Source organism: Drosophila subpulchrella, chromosome 2R, assembly GCF_014743375.2.
Source record: "Drosophila subpulchrella strain 33 F10 #4 breed RU33 chromosome 2R, RU_Dsub_v1.1 Primary Assembly, whole genome shotgun sequence".
Taxonomy (NCBI): domain Eukaryota; kingdom Metazoa; phylum Arthropoda; class Insecta; order Diptera; family Drosophilidae; genus Drosophila; species Drosophila subpulchrella.
Genome location: NC_050611.1, coordinates 21027899 through 21049742, shown reverse-complemented (window position 1 = coordinate 21049742; position 21844 = coordinate 21027899). Strand labels below are relative to the sequence as shown.

Here is a 21844-nt window from a genome sequence, read left to right as displayed (position 1 = left end):
TTTACTATAACAAATATCATAAATAAATAAAAAAGTTGTTATCTTTAATAAAGCCAAATAAAATGATTTATTTTTGTGGACTGGTTCAGAAATTAATCCAAATTCTTTTCTCTTTTTATTTTTAATAAGGCAATTTAAATCATGTTGCTTCCATATAAGAAACGATAACCATTACTTAATTCAAAAAGAATTTTCAACTGCCCAAGCGAGTACTTTTACTGATTACCCACATCGTCATTCGATTTTCGAACAGTTTTTATATCATCCTGCAGCTCCTTCAACTCGCGGAGCATGGTGCGCGAAAGCTGACCTTCTGGAGTGGCCAAGGGCTCAAATAAAAGCATTCGCAGCGATTCCCTTAGCATGACCTCAACTTGTTCCAGTTCCACCTGAAAACAAAAATATATAGAGATGCTCCTTAAGGATAATTTTGACTTTTTCCACCACTAGATCCCTGGAACTCTGTTCCTGCTCGCTGAACAGTTTTCTGGCCAGTTCCGCCTGCGTGTTGGCCAGTTCATAGAGAGCGATAGACTTTAGTCTGGAGACGCCAGGAGCTATCACCTTGAGCACGAGTAGTATCTCCTGGCACAAACGGATCTTCCTCTCGTAGACCTTCTTATTTGGCCGGTGCGTTATGTTCTGAAGGATCTGCCGAAGGATAGAGGCAATGTTTTGTTTTATGTCCAGCATTAGGAAATGATTCCCATGCAGAAGGCGGGTCAATTTGGCCAACAGAAGCTCCAGCCTGTATATATCATCCCTGGCATGGAATATTTCCTCCTTAGCCCGCTCCAGCATGTTCGATACAAACTCCTGTTTCAGCGAGTGCTCCGGATTGAGGAGGCACTGCCAGGTTCCCGTCTCCCTCTGACGGACTATGTAGCCCCCCCGGCAGGAGCAGTGGCTGCAGATGAAACTGCTCATGTGGGTGCCCAGTTCGGTGGGATCCTGGCAACGCGGACAGGTGCAGTCGAAGCACTTGCCCTCCCTGAGGATTTGTCGACGCTCCTCTGTGCCCAGGAGCACGTTGGTGTAGCAGTTGTAGAGGATCTCCCCGGCGGCAATGAACCGATTGGAGAAGACCTTAATCCGCCGCTCGTCGTCGATGGCGGTCTGCAAGTTGGGCATGCAGCTGTGGGAAAAAAGTGCCGCCCTCCGGTACAATCCTCGTATGGAGCCTCCCGGTTCTGGAGCCCTTATCTCAAAGGCATTGATGTCCAGGATACCCAGTAGGCCCTGCACCAGCTCCTCGTCCGCACCGCCACGCAGTTGTTTCAGCACTCCGCCATTCTCCAAAGGAGCAAAGGCATGCTCCTGGTACGTTTTCCAAATGTCGGTGCCCTTTCTAGCCGCCAGATGGGCTTCCATTTGGGTCATCTCCTCGTACAAGGGTTGGGTTTCTTGGTGCTCCCTCAGAAGCAGACACTTAAGGGCTGCCTGGACTTCGGTGTGCTCCTTTCCCTGGAGAACCGCCAGTTGGTCCTCCGAAAGCTCCAGCTCAGAAAGCCTCTGGCAATTGCGCACGTCATGATCCTCGCAATCCTCGCACAAGGCCAAAAGACGGCACTTTCTAAGGAGCTTACATAAGATTCAGAGCTGGACTAGGATCTTCTATGGAGTCCACCCACCTGCAAAAGCTCTCGGTGAGCTTGAAGCACTTGGAGCAGCGACGATCGCCCATTTGGGGCAACACCACGATGGGACTCTCCAGCAGCAGGGTCTCGCCAGCTCGAAGATTGCACCGGGCAACCACAAACCTTTAGGGAAATAGGGATTACATATTAAATGGGTTATAGTGGGGTACCCACTATCTAGTAGAACCCACCTGCCCAGCGTGTCATTCTGCTTTATCTCGCACTTGTTCACAAAATCATCCGTTACTGCAGCCATTCTCTGATCGCGTTCCCTTCGGCTACCTTTGGCATACTGACAACACAACCAGCGCCATGCTGCAACTTATTTTTAATTGAACGACAATTCTTTATTTATTTCTTGGTCAATGATTCCCCCACCCAGCCGCCAAACGTTGAACCGTGTCGCCAGTACACGTACACACATTGTAAGAGTGGCCACGACTGAAGGAAGGGAGAACACTGCTTCCATTCGACTAATCTAATTTATTTTAAATTTAAAAATCCACGCAGCTGTGGATCGCATACAAGACTCATTGTAAAACAAGCTGCTTTCCTATCGGCCGTACTTCTTCAGATCGGACTCAATACGCTCCAGCTCCATGGAAATCCGGTCCGAAAGATACCCTTCCGCTGAGTTTTCCGGCTCGAAGCGAAGTAGGTCCATGGCCTCCTTGGCCACCATACTGGCGGTCCTCAAATGAGCCTTTAAAATAAATCCATTTAATTAAAAAAATCCTTTTACAAATCTAAAACGAACCATTTTACTCACCACATATTCCTTTTTGTCCAGATCACTCTCCGCAAACTGCAGTTCCACGAGCTCCACCAGCGCCAGCAGATACTCAAACAGACCGATGGCATACAGCTTGGAGAGGCCCGGGACCACAGCCCGGCAGACGGGCAGCAGATCGGAGCAGAGTTCCACCCGACGGGCTAGGAGCTTCTTGCACGGCTGCTCCATGGAGTTCATCAATGCCGCAGCCCGCAAAATACTGGCAATGTTCTGCTTGATGTCGAGCAGCATGAAGTGGTTGGGATGGAGCAGGGGCCCATACTGGGTCAGCAGGGCTTCGTAGACCTGCAGCTCACCCCTGGCCTCGACCAATGCTGATCCCACTTCGGCCTGCAGTTCGTGGACCTCAGCGGCGGTTAGAAGGGCATTACAATCCGGGCAGCGCCAATCACCCAGTCTTCCATTGGGATCTATCTCACAAACCGAAAATCCGCCGCACTCTCTGCACTTCATGCTGCTCATGTGGGTGCCCATCTCAGTGGGATCCAGACAGCGCGAGCAGGTGCACTCCAATCTCCGGGTCAGTCGCAGTTGGTGCTGTCTCTGGCTGGTGCCCATTAGGGGATTCGTGTACGAGTTGTATATAATATCACCCGGCTGTAGGGGTACAGCCGCATACAGCTTCATGTTGAACTGCTCATCCAGAGCCACCACCGTGTTGGGAACGCAGTGGTGTGGTAATCCAGCTCCACAAACGAAAACTCCCTTCAAGGTATCACCATCCCTGGCGGTCACCTCAAATGAATTGCTGTCGATGCGGATGCAGTGGGCGTGCAGCCCATCCGCAGTCAACTGCTGAGCGGGTAGAACATCCAGTAGGCCACTCTCCATCAATGGACGCACCACTAGCTCCTCGTGCTCTTGCCACATTCCTTCTCCGTCGCGGTAATCAGCCAGATTTACAGGTACATCCAAGAGCATTTGGCAATCCGCCCTCGTATCAGGATTCTCCACCAGAAGGAGCAGCTTCAGCAGTCCACATATGCCATAGTTCTTCACTAGAATGTCCTTGCAGATGGCTTTCCCCGCTCCGCTGGCGAAGAACTGGCATTCGAACTCGTCATGCTGGCTGCAGTCCATGCACAGGGGAAACACCTGGCACCTCCGGCACATCACATAGGATTCCTGGAGGCATTGGGCGCACTTTAGCTGGTGACATTCCCAGTGGGGAGCCACCAGCAGGGGCCGCTCCTCCAAAACCGTGTCTCCCGGTTCGATGTTTATGCCTGCCACCAAGTGCCTGCGAAATAATAATTATTATTAATTTCTATATTTTATTAAGCTAAGCTCAACTCACCTGCCCAACTTCTCGTTGTGAACCTGCTGAATATTTTCGCCAAATTCTTGCATCGATTACGTGTGTTGTTGCCTGGCGAGAAAACTATTCAGTTAGTGATTGGATTTGGCCAACGGCTTGTGGTTCTTTTACTCACCTAAAACGCACTGAGCAATTATAAATATACTCTGCGGTGTTGCTGGTCGAGGAAGAGGAATTTCCCTCTTTTTCAGGAGCCCTGTCGTTTTGCTAAGTACTTTCGCTAATTGCGTGCGTAGCTCGAACGAGATGCTGCTTTATTTATAGCCTCAGTCGTTTGGAGGAGGCGATGCCGGACTAACGTGTCTGATCGGTTTTTCACTTAGCTCTTCCCTACCTATACACATAAGTCTTCTCCGACATTCCTCTCAATAACTATATTGTTTATTGTTCTTTATAAATGTATCAAACATTGTGTATTTAGCTGTTTAAGTCGATAATATGCATATGTATAGGTATTTAATTAGTTTTACGAGGGGACATTGTTAGGCTTAATTTAAAGTGTTATCGGTTCTTGTGGAATACATAATATTTTAAGAAACAAATGAAGCTACATTAACAGTAGTAAAAGGCATGCTCTAGAAAGGCTACTCGTAAAACATAGACGCCGCCAATTCAATTGGTCGAATGCGTTTGTGGGAAAACAAGAACAAATTGTATTTTATACAAAAAAAATTAAACAAGTTTCCTATTCCTCATCCTCATTGCTGTTTACTCTCATGGCTTCCGCTGTCTGAACCTGGCTGCTGGCGCTGGGCGAAGCCGTGGGAACCGGCGTGGGCGTTGGCGTCAGCGAACTGTTGGAAATGGCGTCAATATCATCGTCAAACTCTACATCCTCAGCATGCATCAGCTTCGTAAGATCGAACGGAGTTTCCTGTGGACAGAAAAAACGGTTAGCATCTAGATATTCCTTGTAGTTTAGCTGCATCCTTACCTTTACTTCATCAACTCGCTGTCGATCATGCAGCGCACTTAAAAGCTCGCGAAGGTGTTGATTTTCTTTACGCAACCGCTCTCTTTCCATATCGCGTTCGTTAATTTTTGGCTATCATAAGGTAAATAATATAAAAAGGACTTTTCTTCACTTTACAATGAGTTAAACCCACCAATAGCATGGAAATCTGCTCATTCAGTACTGTTACAATGCTGCTGAGGGCATGGCAGGGCACACTCGGCTCCAGCACACTGGCATGCTGGATGCGATTCGGCCCACAGGTGCTGCCCGATCCTCCGGTTAACTTTTCCGTTTCTTTCGGTGCTTCAGTTGGTGATGTCTGGGTCGAGCTATCGACTCTGGATACCGTGACTTGTTCGATCTGTAGGATAACATTGATTAAAACATGATATGCTAAGGAGTTACAAAAAGTCAATTCTGTGTTTACGGAAATATCGACGTCCTCTTTGTGGTCGGCCTCGGATTTTTCCACAGCTTCAGTAGTGTCCACCTCGCTGATCTGGCTGGGTACTCCATCTACTGGTGCTGTTGCCGAGGTCTCGTTATCAGCGGTCGTCGAATCAGCCTTTTCCTTAGTATTGTCCGCTCCCACATTCTGCTTCTCTTGGTTACATGATTCACTTGTAGTAGGTAGCTTATCTGAGAGCTCGGTTTTTACTTCCTTCTGTGCCTGTACCAGCTTCTTGTCCGTCGACACCGCCTCAGTTTGTTCCTTCTCGACCGGCAGACCCTCAGGTACATCACCAGTGCTTTGGCGTTTCGTGGACTCTATAGCAACAGATTGTGAAGTCTGCGGCTCAGCTTTGAACGGGGCTAGTGGCGTTGTGGGCCTCTCATGTGGCTTGGACGGAATCGCTGGCAAGCGCAGTTCGTCGATCTCACAGTATCCGTCATCGTCTTCGTGTATGGCAACTTCGTCAAGATCAAGGGTTTGTAGTTTGGGCATCAGACGCGATGGTGGTATTTGGGCCTGAGCCTGGGCATGTTGCCTGTTGGGCGGCGGCAGCGGTGGCGGCGACGAGGAGAACGATGAGGATGGAGCCACCTTTTTGCGCAGCTTCTCCTTCTCGTGACAGTGGCCGCAGACGACTGTCGACACCGCCGAGACCTCCTGCTCGGGCGTCACGTGCATGTACTCGTTCAGCATCTTGGTCAGGGTTTGAATCTGATCGTAGGCAGCTAGGGCAATGTCTGCACTGTCTTTCGGCGCCTCTGGCATCATGGCAATGTCAACAATCTGGTCGTAGTGTTCCACTGGCAAACGGAAGATATCACAAATGATTTTCTGCTTCTCGAGCAAATCACTCCTGATGGAGGCGTCCAAGCGGCGAAGCTTCTCCCCCGGAGTCAACACCGGTTCCGCAGTGTGGGCCGGACTGATGCTGACATGGATGGCCGTGGGATCCACCAAGGGGCTCTGCATCAACAGGGTGCGCGTGTTGTTCGAATTGTTCGAGCAAACAATGCTGGCACTGTCGCGTTTGGAGTTACCTCCCATCATGCTATAAGTGGAGTTCCTTTCCTCCCCGGTTGATCCTGGCCTGGTCGATTCCCTGGTCGACTGGGAGTGGCGCAGAGTTACGTCGCTGGCTTCTGTACCATTCGCGGAATACTTGTGGTTGGGCTCCCCAGTGCTTCTTATGGACATGGAGCGACTAACGTCATTCTGGCTCGAACGCTGCACCTTCGGGGTGTTTACGTAATCCGCATCAGATTCATTTGTTCCCACATCCCGTGGAGGATCTCGCAACTGTACTCCCGTAGTGGTGCTAGTGTTGCTGTTGCTGGTCGCTGGAGCCGGTGTTACCGTGGCTATCGGCAGCATTGGCGCCAAGGGTGTGGTGGTCAACGTGGCTGTCGCCGCCATTGGCTGTGCGCAATCGGTGGTCAGCTCCAACGAATCCTTGGTGCTGGAATGCGGAATAGCGGTGAGGGCTGGGTCGCTGATACTTGTGTCATGGCTGTTGGAGGCGTTCTTCGAACGATTCTTCGACTGACGAGCAGCAGCATCCGAGATGTGCTTAAACCATCTGTGGGAAATCATTTAAAATAAATAACCATAGAGTGGTTATCAGAATGCCTTGATTACTCACGTCTTGCATTCCGAGCTGCTAGGCGCACGTAGCTCCAACATTTGTGATGTCTTCATCTTGATGAGGAAAAAGGAATTCTTGTCTGCCGCCTCCTGCCGCACCAATGTCTCCGCATCTATACTCATGATGGGACTGACTGGCTTGTTGTTCATCATCAGCGGGATGTGCAGGTTCTTTAGATAATATTTATCATCCTATGGAGAGAAAAAAGCTAATTAACTACATTACTTTTTTACTTTTGAGGGTGTAATCTTGCCTGCTTGGTCAGCAAAACAATCATGTTCTCAAACAGCAAGCCATGCAGTTGAAGGCTGGGATTTTTCTTGACCGTCAGGTTGCCGTCATGGATGAGGTGATGTTGGGTCAGGTCCAATTTCTTAAACTCCTCCTTGTCATAGGAGGATTTGTCTAATTTACGCTGAATGTTTTGTAGTCTATTTGAATAAGATAAGTTGAACAAAGGTTATAAAAACATATTTCTGTAATACATACTTGTGAGCATCCTCGGCTGTCTTCACTGCCTGGTTGACCTCGACCAGAATTCTTTTCGAGGATTCCACGGCTCGTTGGATGGCCTCCGCTTCGGTGGTGTTCTCTGGCAGCAGGCGCACCGTCACCTTGTACAGGTTCTCAAACAGCAACGGATACTTGGTGAGGCGCTGCAGCACGGTGGGCAGCAAGTCCTTCAGTTCGAGGCGGCGACATGCTTTGTGCGACTCCGACTTCCTCAACAGCTTTTGCAGCGACTCATCCTTGTTGCGCTTCTCCTTGAGGGCCTCCAGGGCGATCTGCTGCCGGGCACAGAACTGCGCCGCATACTCGCAGAGAACCACTCCGGACTGACCGTCGAACATGTCGGCGAGCAGATCTCCAATGGTGTTGACCACGTGGTTATGCTCAATGCGTCGCTGCTTTAGACTCTGCTCGAAGGCGCCGTGGATCTCGCGAAGCGACAGCAGTGCGGGCGGGAACAGCAACAGCAGGTGATCCTGGGACAGCAATCCACTCTCGTAGAGGGGCAGGAAGAATAGGCGATCCAGCAGCTTGAGGGTGCGCACATGGTTGCGCTCAGTTTGATAGATTTCTTGAAGGGAACACAAAGAAATCGGTATATTAAAGCACATTTACAACTGTAATGTTTACACACCATTGATAATCTCCTGACGCTTCTTTTCGGCGTCCGTCAAAGCTGCCAGCATCTCGGCGGCCACCATGGAACTCCAGTCGGCCTCGTTAACATCGTCTTCATCCTCGCTCTCCAGGTACCATTGCTTGGGCAGCGGGTGGCCGGCATTCCAGAAAGTCGAGTTGCTGGCTGGGTTGTTTCCCCCGCCTCCGGCCAAGCCCGCTTGAAAGGAGTCCTGCTGACAGTACTGCTGGGCATGCTGCTGGATGAGCAGGTGCGGATGCTGGCTTTGGTTCAATCCAACAGGCGGTGCCTGGACGCCACCGGCTGCTCCGGTCGCAGCAAAGTGCTCCATCGAAGTGCTGGGACTCTCGCTGCCGCCAGCTGAAGAGAGACTAGAATTGGAACTCGCCACATAGTTGGCGTTCGAAAGACCCAAGTCCAGTTGCTCATCACTGAGTTGAAAGATAAGAATGGTAAACATAATTCAATTTTGTTTGTTGTTGGATTACAATGAAAAATATTGTATACATCGGAAAGGGGAAAACATGGTTTACAAGTAAATATATCCATGGCCAATCAAAAAGTATTTGATCGCTTTAGTGGAATATCCAGCTTATCGGAAATATTAATATTATTTCTATATCAAACTTTCCACCTGGAGAACATTATAATGGTGATAAAGATAATAATCTTTAAGTTGAAAGTATGAACTGAAAAAAAATATATTTTTAAAAATCTGTACACTAGGAATTGGTTTCGATTTGATAAATGACCTTAGTTTGAATACTCTCTGTGTTATAGCTTCACAAATCGGAACGCAGGTAAACCCTTACTCACTTAAAACTATTAAAATTTAGAGTCGTCTTGAAACTTTTGCTACGATTAAAACGTATATTTCTTTCCATTATCACTGCTCCGACTGATTAATTTGTAATATATGAATGCGATTTAATGCCGGACTGATGAGTCAATTCCAACGCGAGAAATGCCACTGAAAGGGCAGCCAGGCTGGCAGGTGTTGGTAGGAAAATATGTCGGGAGCAGTGGCTCAAACAGTTTGTCAACAGGAAGCGGAGGAAGAACGATGGCTGGGAGCCAGGAGGCGACTGGCATTGACTAACATGACCAAGAACGGACTGTGGCCCACATTGCGGTGCAAAAAGCAGGGCGGACAATATAATCGATGTCAATGCCGGCGTCTAATCAACTATCCCATCCACAGTGGCTGCTAAACACATACGTATGCGGTAATGGTCACCGTAAACATCAGATGGGGCGAGTGGTAGGTGGTAATGACTGCTCGAAGGCTGGATACCCTGCGGGGGCAATTCCACAAAGAGGTATTAGTGCAATGTCTGCTAATCATATCCCTGCCAACTCAAATATGGTTTAATTAAAAACTCAAACTAAAGCGAATCTTTTAGAATAAACACGCAGCGGAAAGTTCGTGGAAAGTTTGCGCCACAAAGACGCGACAACGGAAGGCAGACGTAGACTTATATTGATTGCATTGCGGCGCAATTCACATTAATTAGTAAAATTAATATCCGGTTACTTGGCCGTCGCAGAAAAGAGTAGGAAAATGCTTTAGTTGAGAGGATTCAGGGAGTGCCCAGTGGCCAGTGGGCAATGGCCATGGGGAATGAAGGAATTTATTCGGTAAGCTGAGACGGCGAGGGAGGACAAGGCATAAGGACAGTAGGTCAGCCAGGCCTTCTGCTTCTCCTTCTCCTCCGCGGTGGCAGTGAAATCGATTCCTCAAACTTACTTGGGACGCGACGACAAACTTGGATCAGAGGTCTTGCGGCGACTGTTGCGGTTCCTCTTGTTGGACAAGCGCTCCTTGTAGGATTCCGAGCGGTTCACGGAGACCGGGGCGCTCTTGTGCTTCGGATGCTGACTGTAACTAAGGGAGAACGTTATCTAAGCGAAGGTAATAGATTCCTTCTCTAACTCACCGCTCCCTACGCGCTTCCTTGTCCACCGCATCCATAGCGTTCAGCTCGGCGAACACACTCAGGCCGGCGGATACGGATCCACTGCTCGACGGAGCCGTGGAGGCCGCACTCGTGGAAAGTTCCATGTTGCATCCGGCGGCACCACCGGCATTAATACTGTCGTTGGCACAACTGCCGTGAAACGAACTCTGCAGGTCGGTGGTGTTCAGCGCCGAAGTGTTGCAGGATGTGTTCCCATTCGAGCGCATCGAAATGTTCCCATCCGGCCGGCGATCCGAGGGTTGCCGCACAATCGACGTCTGACCGCGATCTAAAAGTACACAATACAGGTTAGTAAAGTCATTGTTTAGTTTTTTGTTTAGTCTCACCTGGAGTCAACTCAGCATCCAAATCCTCGTCTGGTCGACTGCGTTTTTCATCTAGCAGGTTAAATAATAGGAACATTTAGTATTTAATCAACCTCTCAAGCTCTATTCACTTACTTCCTACAACGTCGCTGGTGCGCGGTCGAATTTTGCCCATGAACTTGCTGATTTTATCGTTATGGGCGAGACGTTTTGCCTGGGGCAAGGGTCCGGGACAACTCTCGTCAACTACTTTCGAGCATTGACGGTGTATATTCAATTTACAGTCTGCATTGAGAAAATCGAGCATATTATATGAATTATAAATTTGAATAGCAATCTCAAGAGAGTGATGCTCACCTGTACAATGATAACCTTGCGGACTCACACCCCAGATAATCGTCTGACAATGATTGCAGTGCGTCACTTCATAGTATTGACGCAATACCAATGGATGACCACGAACATTCATCTGCGGGGTGATAGATTTGCATTTTTAGTTATGACGTAAAATAGAGCATTCCGAATATATCACCTTGCGATTTTTGCCCATTATGCGCGACTTGAAGCTTTTGTCTCTGCTCACAAAGTGGTGGACACGCTCGACAATGCTACTCGGAGGCGGACGAGTGTTGAAAATTCGGTATATGACCGTGGACAGGGCAGAGCATAAGGCCAACTTCCGCACTTCCTCATGCGGTTGGCCATTCTCATCCTCACTATACAGGTAAGTAAATACATAAGTAAAGGAAAAGTGAAATAAACTCAATACTCACATCAGAGCCTGCAGATTGGGCATCAAGTATTGGTCGATGATTTGCTCCTTCAGCTTGTCCGTCTTTGCCTCGGTCAGTTTGCTATCGGTGGGTCCGTACATGGTGCCCAGGCCGGCGGTGCGCTTCTGCTGGAACTCGCGCAGCTGCTCGCTGATCAGATCCTTGGCCCGCTTGCGACTGCGTAGGAAGACAGTGCGCAGGATCTCCACCTTGTCAAACTCAAGCTGCAGGACATTGTCCACCTCGCGGGCCAGCGACTCATCCTGGCGATACCACGACAGTGGGGCACGAGGCACGAGGAATGTGGAGTGGATCTCGTAGGCCCACTTGCGCATGTCCTTGGAGGTGCCCTCCTTGTACAACTCGGTGATCAGGTAAAAGAGAAGTGGCGCGGGATCCGAGTTCGAGATCACGTAGTTCAGGAAGATGGCTAGGAAAGTTACGTTCTCAGCCTCCAACAAACGGGTCAGGTTGTTGAACGGTCCGTTCTCGTCGATGAAGGGCTCCTCCGAGTCCGAGTTCTCGTCCTCCATCGAGATGATCTCCTTCTGCGTATCGTTCGACTGGGCCGCATGAATGGGGCCGGAATGTAGGGATATCGGGATGGGGGAAGAAGCTCCCGCGATCGGCGTGAACTGATGCGACTCGATGAAGACTCCTGGTCCGCCTGATGCAGCTGCTCCGCGGCAGTTCTCGTTGGGATCCTCCAGAACGGTCATGTGCGAGCTGGACAAATATGGCGGAGGAGGTGTTCCGGGCGGCGACGATTCCCCATCCTTCTCGACAATCTCCCACGAACCGGAAGTTGTTTTAATCAAACGATCTGTGAGAGATTTGGTATTAAAGTCTGCATTACACAGAAATGGAATATCATTTTTCTTACCCGGATGTCGGGGATGCATATTGTCCGGTGAGGAACCCACGCGTCTATGTTTGTTTTTAACCAAATTCGGTGTCTGTCCCAGAGCCTGTGAAGTTAAATGCGTTTATAAATACATCTTCCATTTTTATCATAATTCAAACCCAAGTAAGACACAAAGTAAAGGTAATTTGACCTGCAAATAGCTTTTCAAAGTCTACATCTCCGATGCAAATAATATACGTATACCCAAAAATAATAACAATAGATTTCCTGCGTGTTATCATGTTTAATAATCAAAAGTGTTTTCGGTTGCTGTTAGTTGAGCTAGCGGGAAGCTAATTAAAATAATATTATTTACATTGGCAACTTATGATAGCGTCGATTAAATAGTTACAAGCATGAAACAGATAAATGTTAGATAATGGAAAGGGTGTGAGAGTTAGAGAGTTAGGGGATTAGAGGATTACGTTTTCGGCAGTGTTTCTTTGTTGGCAGAGAGAATAGAGTTCGAGTGATTCGTTAGCTACTTACGCCTGTGGCCTGGCCACCTCCCAACTGATGGTGCTGCTGCTGCTGCTGATACTGCTGCAGCTGTTGGACAATGTTGGGTCGCTGGGACAGAGGAAAGGCAATGTTCAGGTTGTCGTTCTGCACCGCCGTGGTGGTGGAGACCAGGGGATAATTGAAGGCAGTGCCAACGGAGTTGGGCTGAGCCAGATTCTGACAACTGCCGCGGCTCATGTCCTCCGTCATCATGCCAGGCAAACGAGGCGGCAGCGGTGGTGGTCCCCCATCCACTTCTAAGGCTCCTCCGCCGGTTGCTCCCGCCGCACAAGCCGACTCCATTTGCAGGAACATCTGGGTGGACATCTTGGGATCGGACAAGGCCTTCGTCTTAATCTTGGAGCGCTTCGACTTGGCATTGCTTGGACTGCTGTCGGTACTGCTGGGCAGCTGTTGCTGCTGCTGTTGCGATCTGTTCATCTGGGGACTGGTGGCGCGATCCAGATCGGAGACAGGAGCCACCAGTTGCGAGCCTCCCGGCGATGCATTTCCGTTCTTAAGGTCCAAGTTCAGCTGCCTGGGCGGATTCCTTTGCGGCAGTGGTGGCGGCACATCCTCCTCGATGAGACTTCTCGAAATGAGGAACTTGTTCTTGCCCTTCGACGACGGTCCGGAATCCTTGAAACGATGTTGCTGCTGGTGCGGATGGAAGAACTGCTGCTGGGAGGTTGGCGTGCTGGTGTGCTGGTGCATCGACTGCGTCATGGCCTCCGCCGCCGCCTGGTGGCTCATCCGTTGCTGCTGCAGGAAGTCCGTGGTGAGGCCGAAAGGAGAGGACGTGGTCAGGTCCTTCTCGATCTTGTTCTTGCGCGTGCCCAGCGACAGGGACGAAAGGGAACGCGGCAGAAGGGACAGGAATGCGGGTGAGGTGCTAGCTGGCTGTTGCTGTGGCGGATAATTGTTGTTGTGGAGATTGTGGTGGTGGTTGTGAAGATGATGGAATTGCTGATTGTTGTGAGTGGCGGACGCGGACAAGTGTTGGATTTGGTTGGGCGTTAGTAATGCTGTGTTCTTATTGCCAACGGCCGCCTGAAGTTTAACAGTCGGTGCATCCTGGTGTTAGGGTTCAGTTTCGGATTCAGATTCAGATTCGTCATGGGTGTGCGTTAGAATGCCGCGAGATGGAAAAGAAAGATAGAGATTATGTAGCATCATTCGGTTTTTATACTGACTTCCTTTGGAACTCTCGTGTTTAAATAGCGCACAGCTCAACATTGTTACGTACAGCGAAATAGCAATTGTTAGGTAGTTTATTTTATTAGCTGGGTTAACAGAGCGGCTGGGCATCTGCTTGCGGCATTAGTTTCATGTTTCTGGGAGGGAAAGGATTCCTGGGCTCAAGGGATTTGGCTGACCTAGCTTACCTAGAGTATGGACGGACGAATATACCTTACAGAGTAACTCCCCCACTCACCTCGGCCCCCACTTGATGGAGTTGCTCGCGCAGTTTGCGGATGTTCGCCTCGGACAGCTTGTAGCTCGGGTTGTTCTGGTCGCTCTTCAAACGCTCCAGATTTAGCTTCTCCTGCTCCAGCATTTTCTGCAGCGTCTGGATCTTGTACGTCTCCATCTCCCTACGTTTGATACTCTGCAATAAACATTTATTAAATACCTTCCCCTAGATTATCCGTTAAAGTACTCACATCCACGGGCTGGGGTCCAGTTATGGAAGCAGTGCGATCTCGTCCGGATAGGATCGGTGTCGAAGGCGTCACCACACTCACCGAAGAGGGTCGCGTTAGCTTCTGACTTCGTTTCACCGCCAGTTCCACTGTGTTCGAGGCTTAAAAGTTACAAAAAAGAAATGAAGCTTTGATTAGATTGTCTAAAATAAAAAAAAATACATTCTTCCTGAAAAAGTTCCCCTTAAATCCGGACGCTATGAACTATAAAACAAAATTACCCTATTCAAATTCATAATGATCTTGCACAGATTAATTAAGTTTGTGCTATTTGCCGGCACCTTTTACTTGGGCAAGGAACTGGGTGGCTGGGACGATCCAGTCGAACCGGAAATCGGTAAACTCAAGCTAGAAACAGAAGATTCTGTTGAGACAGAAAGTTCTTCGGGTGGCCAATCAGTAGAAAAGAAGGTCCCCAATTTCCAGAACACTTTCTTCGATGACGAGGACAAACGTAAACTTAAACGCAAGAAGGAGGATTTGGAGAAAAAGTTTTGTCCCAGAGGGAGCATCTGCGAGCCACCTCCAAAGCCTCTGAGCGAAAGCGTTGGCGATGCTCTTTACGACACCTGGCTGGCCCTTAAAAAGATTCCATCCTACTGGAGCAGCGCATTCGAATCCATGGCAACTAGCATTTGTCGTCTTATTAAGGGGGATAGATAAGTGATATATTTAAATTACCTTTTATAAATAATAAGCTATAATATATATTCCATTGTATTAAAAGCAGAAAGTTCATATGGACCATTTAAAAGACTTTTGGCTAACAAAACTTAGCAAGCTTTCCTTTTAACATTAAAAAACAAGTATTTCAATTTAACAACCGATATGCAATAGATACATTTGTTTTCACACAACCCAAATTAAAAGCATGTCTTCAAAATTAATGGCCCGACTAAGCGTAATAGCCGGAATCGTCACGTCCGTCAAGCAAGGTTGGATCAAGCCGGAGGAGCAGATGGTGCATGATGCCTCCGAGAATATCACAAGGACCTTCCCCCTTTTGAAAGAAAGCGAGTTCAGCTTCTCGGCTGTAAGCGACTGCAGTGTGGCTCTCCAGCGGGGATTCTACTTCTCCCTTCGAATGCCCGACTGGGCGAGGGACTTCAAGGAGCAGACCCAGAAGATCCTTGGCCATAGTTTTGAGGTCCCAATGCAAGACCCTAAAAGCGGAAAAGATTCGAAGCTCTCAAAGTACTACGGGGATAATCGCTCTGAACGTTATGGGGTAATCTTTTCAGAGACAACTACTGGCAATTTCTTTGAAGATATTCCTCGAGAGATGCAAATTCCTCCTGGTCAAACCAAGTCTAACCGCCCAGTGCGTTCACCCAAGATCAAGGACGATCTAACATGCGGCAAAAAAGTGTCATCTTAAAAACTCCGACATCGGCTGTCACAAAAAATACGAGATCATTTTCCGAACATCATACGGAGATTGGGGTTTCGAAGCTGAAATGGTTGTGGGCCTGATTTTGAAGGCGGGCGTTGTCTACGCCGTGGTGATGGCCACCAAGAACTACGGTGTGTGGGAGTCCCCGGACAGGACCCAAGAAGTGTACGAGGAAACGGTGGAGCGCATCGAACCCTACGCCGATAGGGCGCGACGCAAACTGAATATGTGCCCGCCCAGGCCGCCACCGGAGGGCGAGTGGACCTTCTTTGGCATCCACTACTACAACAAGTTTGTGAAATCCGTCTTCGATGTTCTCAGTGTGTTTCCCGCTGGACTGGCTGCGTTCTTGGAGAAGGCCCCCGGCTATGTGACAGCCTTAATCGAAAGCATCAAGAAACTCGTCAAGGAGAGCCAGTCCAAGAAGAAGGAAATAAAGATATGCAAGGAACGACTGGACGAGACGCCTCTTGTCAGACCACCAGGACTGGTGCCACCGCACTGCAAGGACAAGAACTGCCCAAAGGCTCCCCTGATTCCACCTGGTTGCAATCGAAACAGGGATAGCTTCATCTACGAGCCGCGAATGCCCAAGAAGCCAGCCTGCGAGTGCTCAAGGTGCAAACAACGCCAGGCGGAAAATTGGAAGGACAACAAACGGAAATGCCCCAGAATCCCAGACAATGAAAGGAAGTGCAGATGCGGCGAACAACCGCATTCAGAAACCCGACCAGAGCCCATAAAATCTTGCAAACAGTGTCGAAAACCACCTAGAGACACCAGTGCTTAGAAACCCTCTAAAATGTATCTCCTCACCCCACTAACCAAAATTTTTTGTACCCCAACCTACACAATAAAAATTTGGTTAACCACACATCTGTTTTGTTTTTACATACCTTTTATAAGACCCACTACAGTTGGATGTTTCTCTAGCCGCACTTCGTGGCCATTCACCTGAAAAAGCATTAGAAATAATATTATATACCATTTTGCATTAGGTAAAGTCACTTTACTAACCTTTAGTATCATATCGCCAGCAACCAGGCCAGCAACTTCTGCTGCACCTCCGGGTTTAACGCTTTCCACAAACACCGGATTGTCACCGGAAACCTGGAAAACATAAGAGATTTGGTGTTAATATTTATACATTTTTTTTTTTAATCACTGAAGTTTAATGTATCAATAAACAAACTCGGGTTACCAATGTGATACTTATTTATCGAATGAACACTAACATGATTTTGAGTTTTCCTAATAAAGCCATTAACAAACATTTTAAGTCAAAAGTTAACCTGACATTGAGATATTGACCCTAAATACGTTAGTTTCTGCTTTGTTCAAAGTTTCATTATACGAATATAAAATCAATCATTAGGCAGTTAATAGTAGACAATTATAGTCAAAGGTTGAAGTTTACAACTAACTAATCTATAAGGCACTTTGTATAGCTAATAAATTGTAAGTCGCTAGTTTAAAATGTATAACAAAATGTATGACAACTGTATACACAGCATGGAAGAATATTGCATTCTAGTGCCTCTTGACCACCCACCTTCATGCCGTATCCGTTGCCATCCTTGCGCACAGTCAGGGTTAAATACTGAAAATTTTTTGGTAATGCTAGGTCGGGCGTCGTCGGCGTGGTCGCTGGCGTCGTTGGATCCTTGGAATAGCAGTCACCACCACCCAGCTGCCGGTAGCGTGGTGCCAGGTTGAGACTGCTGCGCTCCCCCGGCGTCTGGAGAACGGGGTTGGCGTTGTCCGATTGATTCGGATTAGGTTGCACGCCCCCGTTGTTGTTGTTGCTGGCATTGTTATTGTTGGCGGATGTGGGCGTGGCTGGGGCGGAGTCACCACCACCAGCTGCAGTTGTGGTGTCACCATTCATCTGGCTCTGCTTGTAGCTCGCTGGCAACGGCGGCGTCTGCGGTGGCACGGAACTCTCGTTGTTGTGATTGTCCCGGTCCCGTTCCTTGTCCCGGTCCTTGTCCCGATCCCGGTGACCACTCAGGCTGCTGGCCAGGCTGCTCAGGCTGCTCGCCAGCGAAGGGGATCGTGGGATCTTGGACTTGTTGGCCACCTGCTTCTGCTTCTGTTTGCTCTTTGAGTTCTTCACAGATTTCTGCTTGGGCGCTGACAACTCGGGCACCGCGTCCACAACAATTGCTGGTGACTGTGGGGCAACCACTGACGGAGCTCCTTTTGCTGTTGAACCAGATCCAGTTGCAGTTGCAGTTGCAGTTCCCGAGTGGCTGGCACCGTTCGTGCTTGGGTTGCTCGCTGATGACTCCGGGGGCTGAATGCTTGACTCTTCTGGCAGCTCCTGAACTTCATCGTATTCATGTTCGTCAGTATATAAATCTATTAGCCTGGGGGGAAAGAGATAAATGTAATTTAGTAAGAATTTAAATAATTTAAAAAGAATAAATTAAAAAACCATGTCGAAAATAGGTCCATCTTGATCTGTAGAGCAGCCAAGGCAAAGTGATTTCCAAATAAAGGGCAAAAAGCTATATGGTTTTTACGATTATTGTAAAGACTAATCATTAAGTGACTAATAATTCATCTTTATCTATATTCATTTTCACAGATTGGTTACCAACATGGTTTTAATAATCTTGTAAAACCTTTAATCGCTTCTTATAAACCCACAGATTGGTCACTACCCATCTTCGTAAGAAAGATTAATTTATTTATATTGTTTATTTACTATAATAAAGCTTTATAAGCATGTATTATATCCACAGTAGTAGCCCTTCAACTATTGAATGGAACCTGCAGATGCAGATTGACAATTCAATCATCTATGAAGGGTAATCAATGCTAAATAATTTCATGACGGAACGGCTGCTGATTCCCATACCGAGGTATGCTGTTTTTAAGAGCAGATAGCTAGATTAGGGGCTAATCAAGACCTCGCCGTGAATGCGACAAACATGTAACGAAAGTCACGGCCAAAGCCAAAGCCAGAGCCAAAACCCAGCGATCTGTAGTCGCTGGCGGGTCTCTTTTAATTGAGCTAAAATTAAATCAGCCGAAGAATAGATACAGTTTAATTGCTGTTTATTTGATCATTTTGCATGTGAATGGAATGGATATTCGAGTACGTAGTTGTGCGCTCGGACCCCGTCTATATGGTATATACCCCGGACTATAATAAAAGCCCATTTCCCGAATGGTGCCCAGTGCCTGGTGAATTCATCATTATGATGAGTTATTTCCATAACAGCCGGACAAGACCTCCAAAAGGCGAATGTTTACATTAACTTTTTTGACTGATTGGCCCATGTCAATAACATGTCTCTCTGTTTGATCTAGGAGAATTCTCTCTCTGTCTAAATTTAGCAGCTGAATTTTGAGGAAACCTCGCTGCAGCCAAGATGACGGGGTAAAACCAGTTAAGGCCCACAAATCATACGACAAAAATCAAATGAGCAACACCTATCCGAGCTGTTAATAGATTTAAATCATTTGACGTGCTTATTATACAATCCATGGTTCACAAAACACCACCACAAAATGCACACACAGACGTGCTTAGAAAGCCATTGGTTTTGCCAATCTATTTCGGCTAAAACTTCCCCTGGTGGCTATTAAAGAAATGGTAAAATGTGAAAACTGGCCGCTCCCTAAGTTGGTGGCGAGTATATATGTATTAAGTCATCCATTTGGTAGTCGAAACCGCACAAAAACAACCCCAAGCTAGGGGGAACTATTGGTATAAACAATCAGCAAACAACAGTGCGTTTCAGAACTGTGAGACAGCTAAAAATAAAAAGCTTCACCTCGCCAATTGGCATTTTCAAACAACGTTAGGTGACTAATCATGGGTCAAATGAATTAGTAACTTGTTACAAAAGTTGATCGGTGATCTAATGCAGAGTTCTCTCATATGGGCTCGAGACTATTGAGAAAAATTCTGGACCACAAAGGAACTTAGGCCTATAACACTACTTAAAATGCAGTAAAATAACATCAATTCCATAGGATTTGTTAAGTTCTTTCAAGTTAACCGCTCTATGAACCCTATTTCCGCAATGATCTTGCGTAACTTGGTTGTCCATAAAGATAATTGCATGAAACTAATGTGATTTATACAGTTTAAAGAGAACCTAGTGATAAGGGTTAAATCGGTTTGACTGCCTCTGTTCGCTATGGTTTTATAGATAACTTTAGTTTTTTGTTTAAAATTTAAAGACCTTGCCTTTCTCGTTTTAGATATTCGACTATTATGTTGACTATGATTTCATTTAAATGATTTATCCGTCACAACCAGTTGACACTGCCTTCAAAATTTGCATTATAAATGCATCTATACTGTATGTTTACTTGTACAATCGACTGTGGGGTACGAATAAGAGGGAAAATAACAATTATTAAGTCTCCCGAGGACAGTGCTATGCGAACGATAGCGATTTATCGTAATTCGAGCAATTACTCATATTACTGAGTGGTAAAATGGTTACTGTCCGGGGAAATCATGGAGCTCCGAGTTGAACTCACCGTTTTTTGATTGATGGGTCATCCATAGGGTTCTCTGTGATGGCTTTTCTGAGCTGCTGTGCGGGTGCGAAAATGCAAATTCGAGTTCGAATTCAAAGGCATGCGTAAGCCACTCGAAGTTGGAGGGTTGGGATTCCAGGGGGTATTGCAGCTTGCATGGGTTTCGGATCGGCTTTTTTAAATTAGCTGGTAAAAACGGGGCGAAATTATTCCAGAAGTGATTTAATTGCGTCGATTCTCCGTTGCTTTAGTTCCTTTTAATGGCTTTTGTTGCACTTTTCGAATGATTTTTATATATATATTAGGCACTGCTACTTTTCACTTAAACCTGTGCGCACACAAAATTCGTTTGAAATCGTTTATGGCCATTAATGCATGTACATTAAAATATTTGTTTTTTCTTTGGGTGGGTGGTGAAGGGTTAAGGGGGCGTGGGCAGGGGCGGGGCAGAGGGAGGGTTAAAATGCAGGCAGCGATCTCCTTGCAATTTTATTGTTTTTATTCCAACACACAGATAAGCGAACAGCACCCACACACTCACTCGCAAGCCATACATATTCCAATGGGTCTCTCGTCGCACTCTCACGCGCTCTCTCCCTCTCTCTCTTTAGTTGTTGCTGGCTTTATTGTTGTTGTGCTTTTTGCTGACTAGTTTTCACGAAACATTTAATGGATGACGACTGGGGGAGGGGTGGTGGGGTCTGGGAAAAGGAAAAACTAGTTTTGGCCGAAAAATGAAATACTAATGGGTCAGGCAGGCAGCAGAATTCCAGCGATCCCTTCCAGAATCGCCTAATTTTCACTGGAACAGCTGATTGTTCAATTAATCGCTTGTGCAATTAGCGTGACAAAAGAAACTCTCTCTCACTACCGTTTCACACTGATCTCACTGTTTGTTTACCCAAATAAATCAATTCTTGCACTCTCTCTCCATTTTAATTAAACGCAAATATTTAATTGAATAAATATGTATACACACAAACTGGACGGTGTGTGTGTGTGGGGGTGCGAGTGCGATCATCGCCGCAAACGCAAGGCAAAACAATATGGCTGCCGCAAGCCACTTGTTTGAGAAAAACAAGCGATTCGGGGTCTCGAAAAGCGTCCAGTTGTTTATCATGTACTCATTAATTCGATCGCCCCCGCTCCCCCAGGCCGCACATCCCTAAAATCGAATTAAAGCCATGTACTGCAGTTCAAGAGTTCAGCACTCAGCACTCGCACACACATCCACACACTGGAAAGTAAATACACATATGTACATATGCCGTCATACATACGCTGCCCCTATAAGCGCGCTGCGGCTGTCTGCGTGCGATGGGTTAGAGATCATTTTTAGACAAATTTGCGTACAATATTTCCTGGCAATTGCTGGCTCGCGAATAAATGTTTTTCCCGTTGACGAACGTATGCACACACAATGCACCAATGCACTCTATATACGAGCTTAACGCCAGTGTGTGGGTGCGCGGAATGTATGTAAGAGTCTCTTTTTCTTTATTGCTTTTGTTGCAGTGAGCTCACGCGTAGCGAGCTGCGCATCATTCTTTCTTTTCTTTCTCCACTGCCACTGCCACTGCCACTCCGCCACTTTCGCCACGCACTTACTTTAAACGCACTCGAATCGAATCGCAAAACCAACCAATTGTAATCCACGAAGCTGCGCAAAATTGTTTTTATTTTTTTCACTTATCGCGCCATCAACACGCACACGACTTTGCTGCTGGAAATTCGGATTGAAGTGACGAGAATATCCACCAGTGTTGGAAAGTGCCGTCGGTTGTGCCTGACTTAAGATAGTTTGCTCTAAACTAAGAGTAGGTTTTAAAGCTGGTAA

The 21844-nt window shown here is 47.3% G+C and overlaps 6 protein-coding genes across 14 annotated transcripts; 3 read left to right on the top strand and 3 right to left on the bottom strand.

The window, feature by feature from the left end:
- Window positions 1-118: 118 nt before the first annotated feature.
- LOC119551400 (SET domain-containing protein SmydA-8) lies at window positions 119-1935 on the bottom strand. Its single transcript, XM_037860735.1, has 4 exons — window positions 1829-1935; window positions 1632-1760; window positions 445-1573; window positions 119-389 (listed from the first exon to the last, which is right to left on the bottom strand). The coding sequence occupies exons 1-4, from the start codon at window positions 1891-1893 to the stop codon at window positions 216-218; spliced, it is 1497 nt and encodes a 498-aa protein (XP_037716663.1). The 5' UTR covers window positions 1894-1935; the 3' UTR covers window positions 119-215.
- A 170-nt stretch (window positions 1936-2105) lies between these two features.
- Window positions 2106-4004, bottom strand: LOC119551401 (SET domain-containing protein SmydA-8). Of its 2 annotated transcripts, none has more exons than XM_037860736.1 (4): window positions 3864-4004; window positions 3728-3799; window positions 2407-3670; window positions 2106-2340 (listed from the first exon to the last, which is right to left on the bottom strand). In XM_037860736.1, exons 2-4 carry the CDS (start codon window positions 3778-3780, stop codon window positions 2191-2193), a joined length of 1467 nt encoding a protein of 488 aa, XP_037716664.1. In that variant the 5' UTR covers window positions 3781-3799; window positions 3864-4004; the 3' UTR covers window positions 2106-2190. The 2 variants fall into 2 exon arrangements, with proteins under 2 accessions (XP_037716664.1, XP_037716665.1); XM_037860737.1 differs by having other exon boundaries at window positions 3728-3811; window positions 3864-3998.
- Window positions 4005-4107: 103 nt separating this feature from the next.
- Window positions 4108-21751, bottom strand: LOC119551398. 7 transcript variants are annotated; one of them, XM_037860732.1, is made up of 24 exons: window positions 21616-21751; window positions 20008-20335; window positions 17057-17873; window positions 16522-16614; window positions 16401-16458; window positions 14073-14212; window positions 13844-14017; window positions 12397-13482; window positions 11887-11971; window positions 11004-11826; window positions 10763-10946; window positions 10588-10699; window positions 10366-10515; window positions 10252-10302; window positions 9884-10193; window positions 9694-9825; window positions 7944-8377; window positions 7289-7880; window positions 7053-7230; window positions 6797-6990; window positions 5131-6733; window positions 4855-5064; window positions 4683-4793; window positions 4108-4622 (listed from the first exon to the last, which is right to left on the bottom strand). In XM_037860732.1, exons 2-24 carry the CDS (start codon window positions 20031-20033, stop codon window positions 4434-4436), a joined length of 7752 nt encoding a protein of 2583 aa, XP_037716660.1. In that variant the 5' UTR covers window positions 20034-20335; window positions 21616-21751; the 3' UTR covers window positions 4108-4433. The 7 variants fall into 7 exon arrangements, with proteins under 7 accessions (XP_037716660.1, XP_037716655.1, XP_037716656.1 ...); XM_037860727.1 differs by having other exon boundaries at window positions 9694-9831; window positions 21616-21750; XM_037860728.1 differs by having other exon boundaries at window positions 9694-9831; window positions 21650-21736.
- LOC119551404 lies at window positions 14276-14982 on the top strand. 2 transcript variants are annotated; one of them, XM_037860741.1, is made up of 2 exons: window positions 14276-14774; window positions 14842-14982. In XM_037860741.1, the coding sequence occupies exon 1, from the start codon at window positions 14349-14351 to the stop codon at window positions 14772-14774; it is 426 nt and encodes a 141-aa protein (XP_037716669.1). In that variant the 5' UTR covers window positions 14276-14348; the 3' UTR covers window positions 14842-14982. The 2 variants fall into 2 exon arrangements, with proteins under 2 accessions (XP_037716669.1, XP_037716668.1); XM_037860740.1 differs by having other exon boundaries at window positions 14839-14980.
- LOC119551403 lies at window positions 14854-15515 on the top strand. Its single transcript, XM_037860739.1, has one exon. The coding sequence runs from the start codon at window positions 14983-14985 to the stop codon at window positions 15487-15489; it is 507 nt and encodes a 168-aa protein (XP_037716667.1). The 5' UTR covers window positions 14854-14982; the 3' UTR covers window positions 15490-15515.
- Window positions 15537-16374, top strand: LOC119551402. The gene has a single exon (XM_037860738.1). It carries the CDS (start codon window positions 15569-15571, stop codon window positions 16292-16294), a length of 726 nt encoding a protein of 241 aa, XP_037716666.1. The 5' UTR covers window positions 15537-15568; the 3' UTR covers window positions 16295-16374.
- Window positions 21752-21844: the final 93 nt, after the last annotated feature.

Coding starts and splice junctions, on each gene's coding strand:
- LOC119551404 (XM_037860741.1), top strand. CDS start 14,349: ATGATCTTGCACAGATTAATTAAGTTTGTGCTATTTGCCGGCACCTTT.
- LOC119551403 (XM_037860739.1), top strand. CDS start 14,983: ATGTCTTCAAAATTAATGGCCCGACTAAGCGTAATAGCCGGAATCGTC.
- LOC119551398 (XM_037860727.1), bottom strand. CDS start 20,033: ATGGATGACCCATCAATCAAAAAACG. Junction 10,947..11,003: donor CCCAATCTGCAGGCTCTGAT/GTGAGTATTGAG, acceptor TTACCTGTATAG/TGAGGATGAGAATGGCCAAC. Junction 6,991..7,052: donor TTGTTTTGCTGACCAAGCAG/GCAAGATTACAC, acceptor TTCTCTCCATAG/GATGATAAATATTATCTAAA.
- LOC119551400 (XM_037860735.1), bottom strand. CDS start 1,893: ATGGCTGCAGTAACGGATGATTTTGTGAACAAGTGCGAGATAAAGCAG. Junction 1,761..1,828: donor CAGAATGACACGCTGGGCAG/GTGGGTTCTACT, acceptor ATTTCCCTAAAG/GTTTGTGGTTGCCCGGTGCA. Junction 390..444: donor AGAGTTCCAGGGATCTAGTG/GTGGAAAAAGTC, acceptor TTTTGTTTTCAG/GTGGAACTGGAACAAGTTGA.
- LOC119551402 (XM_037860738.1), top strand. CDS start 15,569: ATGGTTGTGGGCCTGATTTTGAAGGCGGGCGTTGTCTACGCCGTGGTG.
- LOC119551401 (XM_037860736.1), bottom strand. CDS start 3,780: ATGCAAGAATTTGGCGAAAATATTCAGCAGGTTCACAACGAGAAGTTG. Junction 3,671..3,727: donor CACAACGAGAAGTTGGGCAG/GTGAGTTGAGCT, acceptor ATTATTTCGCAG/GCACTTGGTGGCAGGCATAA. Junction 2,341..2,406: donor TGGACAAAAAGGAATATGTG/GTGAGTAAAATG, acceptor TTTATTTTAAAG/GCTCATTTGAGGACCGCCAG.